This window comes from Pantherophis guttatus, chromosome 1 (assembly GCF_059756535.1).
Source record: "Pantherophis guttatus breed Tessera chromosome 1, ASM5975653v1, whole genome shotgun sequence".
NCBI classification, from domain to species: domain Eukaryota; kingdom Metazoa; phylum Chordata; class Lepidosauria; order Squamata; family Colubridae; genus Pantherophis; species Pantherophis guttatus.
Genome location: NC_142063.1, coordinates 188,594,836 through 188,607,841, shown reverse-complemented (window position 1 = coordinate 188,607,841; position 13,006 = coordinate 188,594,836). Strand labels below are relative to the sequence as shown.

The window sequence follows — 13,006 nt, the reverse complement described above, 5'->3', positions numbered from 1 at the left end:
AGCCTTCTCTGTGGGGACATCCGTCATCTGGAACGAACTCCCCCCGGAGATACGGAGGATCCCGGACCTACGTGCTTTCCGCTGTGCCATCAAAACATTTTTATTTCAGCAGGCCAGCCTGGCCTAACCTCTCTTTTAAATTGTTTTTAAAAATTTTTTAAATTTTTAAATTTTAAACTTGTCTTATGAATTTGGGATGTTATAAATTTCATTTTCGGGGCCAATTATTTAATTGTATTTTAATGGTTTTTTAACATTCATATTATATGTATTTTATTTGGCTGTTCACTGCCCTGAGTCCTTCGGGAGTAGGGCGGTATACAAATTCAATAAATAATAATAATAATAATAATAATAATAATAATAATAATAATAATCATCATCATCATCATCATCATCATCATCATCATCATCATCATCATCATCATCTTATGGAGTTTGGCTTCCACAAGCCCATTGTGTTATTCTTCTTTAAAAATGAAATTACAATTGTTAGGTTTAGATGGCATTTCAAGATCAGCATGATCAGAACTGACACTTCCCTGGTCAAGATATTTTGCACCCTTAATGCCAGTGGATATTAGTTTACATGTTACTTCTGAGTGCATAAGTGTCTTTCTCATCAACCTTCCACTGAGAAAGTGATGGAGGTGAGACCTTTGGACATACAGATAGTGCAGGTACTTCAATCTCAGTGCTTAAGATCACACCTCTTCTCCTTCAACTGAACTCCTCCAGTGTTTCTGGCAATTACTACGCATGCGGCCTTGAACTCCTGGAAGAGAAGTAGATTATAAATGTAAGGATATAAATATTGTAAATATTTGCTATGTTGCAGGGACACTGGCAGAAACCATTCTTGTGACAATTATGGTTGTGGTGAGGTCTATATAGCTACCATTTTTAACATACATCTTGTGTGTACATATACAATACTTTTATGTTTGCAAGGCAGCTCATAACGAAACCTTAACTATAATTTTTAAATGTCTAACGTTTAAAGCGTATGGTTACAATTGGGGCTAAAACATATTTCTATGTCATTTTGATGCCCACCATGGGACATTCATACCAGAAAAATACTTAATGAAGATCAGTGTATAAATATGTCAAGTAGGTTCTTGTTTTTAACCGAAGTGCATAATTTAGGCATAACTACCTCACACGGAGCCAAGTAAACTAGAAGAAGGGAAACCAGGGAGTCTCAGAGGCTGGTGCAATTGAAGTAAATCCCAAAGTCGAAACTCCAACTGGGAATTAAAAAAAAAAAAAAGCTAAAATGTGACTTATTAACTGACAATAATCCTTTTGACAATATATTTTGTTCTACTGTAAAGGCCAAGCTTTCTTTTAATAGAAGAAAAACAAATGAATTTATTTAGGTCAGCCCTCAAAACAGATTGTCAAAAAGAATGACAGTTAAACGTTTGGACTTGCAGAGTGGATATTATATTAAAGAGAGGCATTGTATTCTATTTAGAATCCAGAAGTAGTCTCTCTGTCTGTCTCTGTGCCATTACTTAGCCTCAGAGAGCAGAGGCTACTGTCAGACTAGAAGGGGAATTCCCATGGTGCAAAAGTGAGCCAAGTAAGATCTTTTTCCAGAAGCATTCTGGTAAGCGTTGCTTGAGGATCAAGGCTTGCTCCTAGCCTTGTCTGCAGATACCTTAATTACATGTAAACCACAGGATCCTCCCTCCTGTTGCACCATGAAAAAAAAAGTGTGGATAGCTTCAGACATCCGTTTGTCAAGTGGTGGTAGGTTACACATTGTGTGTAAAGTCATTTCCAGAGGACAAAAAATCAGTAGCAGAAACACTTGGATGTCTCCTCACTATATGGTCGGACAGGAGATCAGTGACTCTCCAGCATGACTTACCAGCAGTGAGTTCATACAGAATTACTAGAGCAGAGATGCAATCTGTACTCCATGCTACAATTAGGGAAGAAATAGATAGTGGTGTTGAAATTAAGCCAAGCTGTGGGTGTCAACTCATCTGATCCAAGAGAGAACTGAAGTTGGCTGGACCAGCTAAAAAGAATAGCTTCCGATAGACTGGAGTTCGGAAGGTCTGTTTCCCATTTCTTTGAATGCAGTGGCACTGCTGGCTTTTTCACGAAAAGAAGCCTACCCAGGCATGACTCATGGGACATCCGCATTAGATTTTCTATAGTATTTAATTTTCCACAAAGGCAGCTGCAACTAAAGCAACATTAAATATAGGCTTGGTAATACTTTTGACATACGTAGGCTGTCATGAAAAATTAATGGAAAACGAAAGGGGAAAAACCACATGAGGGAGGCAGCTGACTTTCTGAAATAGGTTTGTAAAGGACTTGTGGTTTATGTCCCCCAGGGTTAGAAAGAGCATTTTAAAGTCGCATAGGTATTCTCAATTTGGGAGTAGAGGCTTGCCCCAAGAATCCAATCCTAGCCAATCCTTTTATGAGTCTAATGGAGGTGAAGTTTTGATGCCTCATGGATCAACATTCAGGACAACTTTCATTTTTCTGGCTTGACTTGGTACTGAGAGCAAAGTCATCATCTACATTCATGGAAGCCTGGTGACTTTCAAATTCTGGGTGTTACAGTCTCTGTACCCCTGAAGGATGCCAGGTCAGGGAAGACTGCCAGATTCATCGATACAGATATATAAATTATTCATGTTCAACTTACCATGACTATTATGAGAATATCAGAAATATGCTTAAATCTCTAATGGGATCCAAATATGCTTGGATTTAGTTGAATAATCCATACAATATTTCTTAACAACCTGATGCCTACTACTATATTCATCACAAACCATTTTAACATATGGTATTTCAAGACACTCTCCAGCCTAGAAGTCTTCTTAACAATTATTTTATTGCCTACCGATTTTGTTGTCCTCAGCAGGTTTGAGGCATCATGATTTTTATGAAGAACTTAATATTGCATCTCAGATTCCATGCCATTGCAGAACATATGGCACAAGTTATTAATTCTTCCAAAAGACACGGTTCAGAGATTTTCCTGTATCTCCTCTTTCAGAACTCCATTTCAGCTGCCACGAGAAAGTCTCCTTTCCAGTTAAGACTGCCTATTCTTTTCTAATGAAAGATGTGCAGCCCAGATGGAACTTCCCCTTCTGACACCCATCAGAGTAGCAATAGGAAAAACAAAATACAAAAGGCAATCAGCACATGCACAGAGAGCTATTAAACATTTGAGAAGCGTTTAAGACTCGGGATTGGGGTAGAGTAGGCTCATTTTGTTCCAGACACTTTGCCTTTATATATTTTCCTATTTTAATAAAAATAGTTTGAGACTGAATAACCAGAAATGCACAGGATATTTTAAAAAATGGTTCTATTCTGAATTTTTAAATCAACATAAATTGATGTATTTAGGCGTACATTTTATACTGTATAATGCAATCACATTGCTTATGATTTGGAATGTAGTTGCAATAATAGTTTGAAAGAATGAGATTATTTTGCCATGGCATGCGTTCTAAAATAAATTATACCCCACATTAGAAAGTAGAATTCTTTGCAAAGTACCACTTATTAAGCATCTCAGATGATTTGGCAGCAGGATTGTGGCCCCAACCAGTGGCAGTCCTTCAGAAATTGTTAGCAGAGTAGAATCATGTTAAGTTCTTTTCCTTAAAACTCTTCTACCCTTTTGCAATAATAAATTCATTGCTAATAACATACATGGAAAGAAAGATTGCTTAAATACTGGAAAATCAAATTTATGATGGCATCTTAGAGCAGTAATTCCCAGTGTGTTCCAACAAATTAGGTAATGTAAGACTCCAAGAAACTCCCCCTTTCCCCTCTCAACAGACCTATTATTACAGTTCTGTCTCCTTCCAGTCTTTTTCAGTCTTATGATCAGTAAATCTGCTGCGTTGGGCATCAAGAATAAATGAGAAGGACCAGAAGCTCAAAAACCACAGTATGCACTAGTCGCTACCACAGCAACATATGAAGTTCAGTGAGCAGGAGCAAGCCAAAATACGCGTGCGGAGATATACCATTTGAGATGGGGGGGGGATCTTAACCTACTTCACATGCACATTCCCCTCTCCCCAAAAGGAAATGCCTTCAGAAAAATTCAGAGCTTCCTTCCTAATGCAAATCATGTGGGTAGGATATTGATCAGAAATAAGGTAGGGGACATTTTTATAGAGTATCTTGTTAGACAACAGAAGGAGAAAAAATGTTAGTCTGAGTTCAGTTGATTTATACCCAAGTTTACTGTACAAACTGACAGATGTCTAATCATGAGTCTCACTGAATTCCAAAGGACTTACCTCCAGGTAATAGGATACAAAACGGCAGCATTAGTCTTGCAAATTTAATAGTTCATTCAACTGAAGAATCAATTGAATCAGATGAAGAGCAAGAAACTGTGAATTAGTTACATTCATATTGTCCTTCTAAAAAGTATTTTAAATACTATTTGTTGCAAAACACAACATGTTTAGGTCACCCTTGTTTCTTACATTACATTACATTCTTACATTTTTACTTTTGTAAAAAGCCGTGCTAAAGCACTAACAAGAGAAAGACTAACACCCTGAACATTTCCAGAAATAGTGTTGATGACAGTTTTGACTAAGAAGTGAATAGGAAGGCAGTGCAAGTTTGGGCTATAAGAAGAATGAAGAGATAGGCTTTATTTACTAAATGTGTCAAAGAAAAAAGAGGTAATAGCATAAATCAAAGTCAAAGAATTATAAGTGATTTTTTTTCACTATAATAAAATCATGATTTTGTAGACTAAATGGGAGGAAAAAGTATCCATTAAGGACAAATGTCTATTAAATCAGATAGTATGTAATGACATTTTATGGACTGAAACATTTTATTGAAGTCAATGCATATCATTTTTTACAGGTTCAAAGATTTTATTAAATATAGTCAATAATACAATCAGGATAATCTAATGAAGATAAGTAGGGAGAAATTCTGAATTGATAAAATAAATAAATCACACCTATACAAGCCAACATCACTTTAACTATCTGCCATTTGAAAACAGAGTAAGTGTGAAATATTGGAATCCATTCTCAATTAACTACAAGAATTATAAGAAATTACTTGAAAATGATTCACTATTCTACTTGTCCAAATCATTGCAGCAGAAGCTCTTAATGCAAGAGTATAACTCCTTGATTTCAGACTCAGGCCTGACAACAAATCATTAAATGAAGCATAGAAGGAATTGGTAAATATCATACGGTCATGTAAATAGTTCATGACAGCTTGGACAGCAATTTCTATTTTGGGGTAACTAAGCTAAAAGATCTTGGGATACATTTCTTCCTCTCTTTGTAGAGCTAAGATAAGAGACACTGTGACAAGAAATGTCCTGCTTTGGAGATGGAGATCAGTGGAAATGAATCATGGGGTGGTTATTTTTGAAAATGGGCTGGCTAGATGTTCCATACTCATGCTACTTCAATGGAAGGAAATGCTGCCACTCCTTCTGTAATTTAAGTTTTTTCTAAAGACAAACCTTTGTATTCTGGTCATATCTTCAGGTTTAGAATGATGTTATGAATGTTAGCAGTTACCAGGCTTTCAATTATTACCCTTTTATTACATCAATAAAATAGAGTTCTAGTATTTCTTGTTGTGTGTTTCCTGACATGGTCTACATTTAAGGATTGATAGTACCACCCATGATACAATATGTCTTTTCTAATGGAGGTTACAAACAACCTGGAACCAGTTGCTAGAGTACATGAGGAGAAGATGTCTTTTGTGTTTTGCTTGTGGATTTCTTAGGGGAACTGGGGTACAGAATGCTTTCGACTTGAACCAGCAAAGATCTTGTATTCTCAATTCTGACATTAACCCATTTTCCGTAACATTGAAGTAAAGTATGGAACCACAGCTGGCCTTTGGAGCCAGTTTAATGTCAGCATTCCAAATGACTCTAAAGTTGAGGTGTTACTTGGTGATATAAAGTTGCATAATAAACTTGGAAAAAGGTAAAAGAAAGGACAAGAACAGCCTGTCCATATGAAAACAATAATCGTGTAATATTTATTGGCTGGCAGTTAAGTGCTTCAAACATTCTGAGTAGTAAAATGTTAGGAAAAACTAGACTTCCTGATATAAAGACTAAAAATATTTTTGGTTCCTCAAGCAGAAAAAAAACCAGTGATATTTTATGATAAACAAAAAAATATTAATGAAATAAATTTCTAACTTAAAGTAGTATAAAACCCCCAGAGGGCACAATAGACTTGCCTTTGGGAGTCTGAAGGAAGCTCATGGTAGCCAAATACACAATCTGTGTATAATAAAATGTAAGGAAGTCTCAACTATAATTTCAGCAAGCACTGAGGCATTTCTTCAACATCTAGGTTTGGCAATATTTTCCCCAATATACAGCAACTATAAATATATTAAATGTTGCCCTCCCAGCACAAACCAGGACATTGTTTAACGTTATTTGATCTCTTGGTTTTTCTAATGATTGTATTACATTTTCTTTCAAAGTGCACATTTCAATTTTTTATAGCTCTTTAATATCAGAAGAGTCTCGAATCTTCATAAAAAGGGCAGGAATCATCATACTTTGGATAACCTTCAAATAATAATTGTATATACATTATCTGAGTCTAGCAAGTTTAGGCCAACATTTAAAATCGTGCACTTATCCTGTTAAAAAGAAAAGAAGAACAGGTTTTCTAAAACTAAAAGTGAAGCTTGAACTGGAATTTATATATTATTATTAAAGATTTGATATGGATAATGTTAACCTTTGGAGAAATGCATGTCAAAATTCTCTACAGGTATTCTCTTCCAATTAAATATTGAGGCAAGGAATAAGAAAACAATTACAATACATGACTATAACAATTCATAGATCAGTATCAATATCAGTAATATCAATTATGCCAGCAATGAGAAACTTGAATGAATGTAGTGGACTTGATTTTTCAGAAAGGTTTCCACAATCTTTATCACACAATTGGTTCAGTCCTAGATATGTGAGATAACTTGAAAAGTGTTGAATAAAACACATCTCAACAATAATTTTAAAAGATGCTTAGTTTTTTCTAAAGCAATGCTATGTATATATCATAAATCCAATATATATTGCATCATATCCCTCTTGATGTTTCTTGATTGACTAATAATTCAAAAAGTTGCAATGAAATTTTTAATTACAAATAAAACTAAGCCAAATTTTGAACATATTTTAGGAGTCTTTATTAATGCAAATTGCTCCCTAAAACTGAGCGGTCTACATCAGCAATAGCTGTGGAATGCCTGTGTTTGTGTGCGCGCACACTGCAATCTGTACACTGATGTGTTACTTAACTATAAAATTGTCATGAAGTAGAAAGGGGCAGAATCCCTCCATCTGCAACATCACTTCCTTTTGGCACAACGATGTCAACATTGGAGATGATCAAAAATGTCATGTCTTGGAGAAACATCATCATTGTAAGGTAATTCGAGTTTGGCAAACTACCTATCAGTCATCCCACAAAGTGTCACTTATTTTTTGATTTCTGATGATTTCCATACATGTCTATCTAGGTTTTCTTTACACAAACATATGGAAGTGGTTTGTCATCCCAGTTTAGCTCCTGGGATTTCATGGTGGTCTTCCATTCAAGTTCTTTACAGCCATCTCAGGATCCAGTGTTTTCATCTGAAGATGCTTTTTGCTGTTGCAATGTATATCCTTTCATGCAAGGCCACAATGCCACAAGAGGCAAAGTTCCTTTACATCCATTCCACAAAGTTTTGCAAGGGCTCACTAGGGTAAGTCCATTTGGCTTTTCAAGAACAGTGAAGATTGACCAGGTGTTGCCTTCTATACTTCAATATTAAACTTAAGTTGATCTTCAGCTTTGGAAAATGATTTTACACAAATTGAACTAACCTGTTTGCAAAGGCCAAGTAGCTAAATTTTCAGACACACATGTTAATGTGCATTGACGCGTTCATGAGAGCAGTTTCATGGAGCATTCAGACATCAGTTATCTTTTAGTCATCAGCCCATGTTCTACATCAATTTTACACTTTGTTTCCCTTAATGAAGATAATCTATTTAGTTTATGTAGTGAATCACATGGACTCCATTTTTTATTTTTAAATTCATACTGAAATGAATGTATATATGTAAGAAAAAATGATAATTTTTATAATTTTACATATTATTATTTTAATAAATAATAATTTAAATAAAATATATAATTTAGTAAAGGAGTGACTTTTTTCCTAGGCTATGCAGAACCCTGAAAACAGTACAGCCACTTTAATGATCAGCAAAGAGATACTGAAAGTAGGTTCCAAGGGATCTTCAGATTATTTACCTCTACTATATTCTCTGCATGAGAGAGGAAAAAATTTGAAATGCTTGGATCTATCTCATATTTAGGAAAAAAATCATCATCTAGTCCCTGAATAAATGATACTCTTCATGTTCACATTTATTCACTATAAGGTCTTTAAAGAAGTACACAATTTCTAGCAATTGTTTCCCTCTATAAGTAGTCCTAGTAACAAATATGAAATAAGTATACTACAGAATCCACGCTTTCTCCATTAGTTCATATGACTCCGAGCCCTTGAAGTATGAACATTTCAATATCTACAATCCTCTGCCTTTTAAAGTGTTGTTTGTATTGCCACCACATTAATGTTGAATGAAAGTTTATATATCTAATTCTGGTCCTCTTGTGATATATGAAATATATGAAATTTTTAAAAGTGTCATTATTTTAAGGGACAACTTAATTTATAATAGATATGTAGCCTTTTTCTGGTTTTAAAGGCCCTCTGGCCTTACTTAAGCCACAAAATATAATTTCCATTTCTCCAGGATAATTTAGCTGCATAAAGTTGGCTTATTGCCCTCTGGAAGAGTCATTGATTAAATGCATCCCATCACGTTTTCCTAGCTATGTTGCTATTCTGTATAGATGTACCATTGCAATCTTAAAAGCCCAACCTGATTCCTAACCTTAAAACAAATGAAAAAGATTCACTTGGCCAGTAAAATATAATAGAATAGCCTTCAATGTTGAAGTTATACCTATGACAAATGCCGCTATCTATTTATCCTCAAATTATCTCTGGAAGTATTTATGTACTATGAAACATTTTGTATGAGCTAGACAGGAAGCTATAAAATATTTTATGAGAACGGCACATGGCTGATGGCAGAGTTTTAATGCAAACGTGGTCCCTTCTAAATCTGAAGCCTGCCAGAAAGGAATTCTTTCCACAGTAATCCTGCTTTGACCAAAGCCCCCCAAATCTAGAGACACTTCTTCCAATGAACAGCCTCCTGAGAATGTGAAGGAACATCACATTTGGCTGCTACGTATGGAAAAGAAAAACTAACTCTTTTGTGGTGCAAGGAGGAAAATAAGAAATTATTCTTCAGACAATTAAAAGAATAGAATTTTAATTTCTATTCAAATCCTTAAAGTTGAAAGGCAACTTCTAACAGATGAGAGAAGTTTTGAGTAAATAATATTCCATATATTTAGACGGGCTTGTTTTCCATGGACTTCCCCTCTTAATCTACATGCAATGAATGCAATCTTGAGTCTCCCCTAGACGGGTTATGATATATTGTAATATATTTCTGTAAATAATTGTTCTTACCCCACACCCACTTGTGTTACCGAGATATGGTTGAACAGGGAATAGTCTCTTTAAGGATTCACCTATTCAGATTACTGAACTGTCCTCTGACTGACAACTCTTGGGAAATACCATCACTATCTGATAAAGTTTGCGGACAGGTGAAGCTGTTTGAGAAGATCATTTGCTGCTGGTGCCACCACCTCCTGTAGCATATGAATAGAGGTCTCCCTGCCTTACAGAAATGGGTAGTATGGGGAAGTCTGTGCTCAATTCACCATTGGAGACTTTCTCTTTAAATATGGGATTCTGGTATTTAGTTTGGCCTCTGTAATTTTGTTCTGAAGTTGCTTTTAATTTGGTAATTGTATTTTAATGGTGGATTGTATTTATATCTGTTGTTTATTTTGGATCTTTCTTTCAGTATGTCCTTTTTGGAGAAGAAAATCAAAATCTAAATATTTATGTAAATATAAATAATATAAGAATATTCAAAATTAAGGAGGAACAGAAATAATATGAAGTAAGAATAAAAGAAATGGGAAAATATAGGAACTATACTATATTCAGTCATTCTGGGAATAAATCTAGACTGATCCAAGAAAATGAGACAAAATGTAGCTTGTTTTCCTTACAATTTTTTCATTTTGGCTTATAATTCTTGCTTTTTGGAGAAGAGAAAGGTTATTATATGGGTTTATTGAACAAACTAGATTTTATAAATAATTGCCTGTCAGACTGTTCAAGACAGACAAATATACAGCAGACCAACAAAAACATGATCTGTCATATTTCTAAGAGAAATATATGTTGATTTTTCATTCTCTGGGGTTGTAAGTGTACCAAGTAAGAAATAAATGGCAGTGCTTTTTCTGCTTATGCATTTTTTTTAAAAAACAAAGATACTTCTAGAGAAAGAATTTTTATTCCAGTATTCTTGGCCTAAAATGTTTTCTTTTTGCATATATGCCTGCAGATCGAAACCAAATACAATAAATGCTGGTGTCCTTTAAAAAGTCTGGATGTTTACAGCAAGCATATAATTTTCCATCATTATGGATGCCAAGAAAAATAAGAAATCATGATAAAAAGAAAGGTTTAATCATACATTTCAGCAAGCACAGACAGAACATCAGCAATGGGTTTTCTTCTTTACTGTATACACTATTTTTAGTTCTTTAACATCAGATCAATTCCAGAAAAATGACATGCAAAAATGTTTTTAAAGTATAATTATGCCACTATGGAAAGCATAATACTGAATATATCAATTGCAATAATTCAGTAAAGTAACCACATCTAAACATTGACTTCTAAAGAGATTGATCCGTATAAGGCTGGTTATGGTGAATGTCCAGTATTTGGACTCTTTAAGTCCTTGGCTCTTATGATTAGCTCTACAGCAGCAACTTTTGGCAATGAGTCCGTCCTGCAGGGTTTAATGAAAACATTACATGAGATCCCATTCAAAAATGATGGCCACATTCAGACCTCATCATAGAATTGTGAAAGCTTTCCTAAAGTTTTAATAAAAAATGAAAATGAATATAGTCTTGTATAGATCTTGAACAAAAACAGAACACTGAAATTAGTTTGCAATTGAAAGGAATCCTTCTTGGATTGAGTAACATACCAAGCGAAGAAAAGACAAGGCATTAGGTGCTTCAAGAAAAAGAAAAGAAAGGGATATTGTAGTGTCATTTCTTTCAAAAAAAATTCAGATAAATGGATTCACAAAGCACTGGAAGCCTAGAAAAAGCATATAAGACAATAATCCTGATGCAGTGGCAAAATGCTGTTTCCATATTTTCATTCCATAGAAAAAATTAGGATTACAATTTACTATCATGCTTATCTTAACAGAAAAATGCTTCCCATATAATTTTTGTGAGAAAGGCATTTGCATTGGGGGAATACAAATATATATTTCTGTGTAGAAATGGGCTTTCAATTAATATCCCAAAGTACAAAGAATTATCCCTGCGTTCAGCTTTTTACATGATTCACTAAATGACTGTGTTTTTTTCTGAGTGAAAGAGCCTCATTCTTGAACTACTCAGAATAGGATTTCTCCATAGTAGGCAATTATGCTCTGTCTCTGCAAAGTGACTGATTGAAAATGAGGCAAACAGAATAACAGAGTTGGAAGGAACCTTGGAGGTCTTCTAGTCCAACCCCTGCTCAGGCAGGAAACCCTATATCATTTCAGACAAATGGTTATCCTGTCTCTTCTTAAAAACTTCCAATATTGGAGCAAGAGCCATGGTGGCACAGTGATTAGAATGTAGTACTGCAGTCTACTCTGCTGACGGCCAGCTGCCAGCAGTTTGGCAATTCAATTCTCACTGGCTCAAGATTGACTCAGCCTTCAATCCTTCTGAGGTGAGTAAAATGAAGACCCAAGGGGCAATATGGACTCTGTAAACCACTTAGAAAGGACTGTAAAGCGTTGTGAAGTGGTATATAAGTTTAAGTGCAATTGCTATTCCCAACTTTTGGAGGCAAGTTGTTCCACTGATTAACGGTCCTAACTATCAAGAAATTTCTCCTTAGTTCTAGGTTGCTTCTCTCCTTGATTAGTTTCCATCCATTGCTTCCTGTCCTGCCTTCAGGTGCTTTTCATATATGGTGCACAGATGGGCTGGAAACGCTTACATTTGCATGACATCACTTGCTGGTGCAATTGTTGGCACCCGTAGGAGACTGTCATAGCATATAGTTTTGGCATTGCTATTTTTCAAAAATCCAGTTTGGAAGACCAATATTGGTATAGCATAGTTTAGTTGAACTCTAATGTTATATAACTATATTTAGATTGATTAAATCTAAAATAACATTATTTTCTTTTTCACAATTCCTCATCAGTCTATCAGTTTCCAAATTACACAAAATAACAATTGGCTTTTTAGATTTCTAAAAATCAACATTTCTCTAATTATTTTCCTGGTAAGGAGAAACAAATAAGGCAATTAGCAGTTTGATGTAAATACAGCTTCTTTTAACTTTCTTATAAAGGTGATGAGTTTGTTCTTGAGGACTGATACTGTAATAATTTTGAGAAGGAGGGTAAACTTCAGAACTGTGCAATTTACCATAACATACCAAACATCCTGCCATTAATTAGCTAAATGCTACATTTGGAAATCAGGAGTAATGACTGAGGGGGTAGGAAAAGAGAGACAGAAGCAGCCAGTTGATAGTCACAACAAACCAGCCCACTCACAAGTATACTTGCAAATGCCGAATTGGCTTGGGAAAAAAAAATCACCTTAATATAACACTGTCTTTCCTGTTGCTGTAGGCACATCCATATTAGCAAGCCAGAAAAGTCATCCCATTTCTGCGGTAGGCGCTCTGTCAAAGAAAGAAAATCTGCAATGAATTATCACAT

The 13,006-nt window shown here is 35.0% G+C and overlaps 1 protein-coding gene across 7 annotated transcripts in view; it reads right to left on the bottom strand.

Annotated features, from left to right (window-relative positions):
• Positions 1 to 10,521: 10,521 nt before the first annotated feature.
• SUPT3H (SPT3 homolog, SAGA and STAGA complex component) overlaps positions 10,522 to 13,006 on the bottom strand; it is a 263,150-nt gene continuing 260,665 nt past the window's right edge. For all 7 annotated transcript variants that reach the window (XM_034426773.2, XM_087882236.1, XM_087882238.1 and 4 more), the window contains 2 exons: positions 12,884 to 12,969; positions 10,522 to 11,044 (listed from right to left, as the gene is read on the bottom strand). In XM_034426773.2, coding sequence (XP_034282664.2) covers positions 12,928 to 12,969 — 42 coding nt within the window. In that variant the 3' untranslated portion in view covers positions 10,522 to 11,044; positions 12,884 to 12,927. The remainder of the gene's footprint in view (positions 11,045 to 12,883; positions 12,970 to 13,006) is intronic.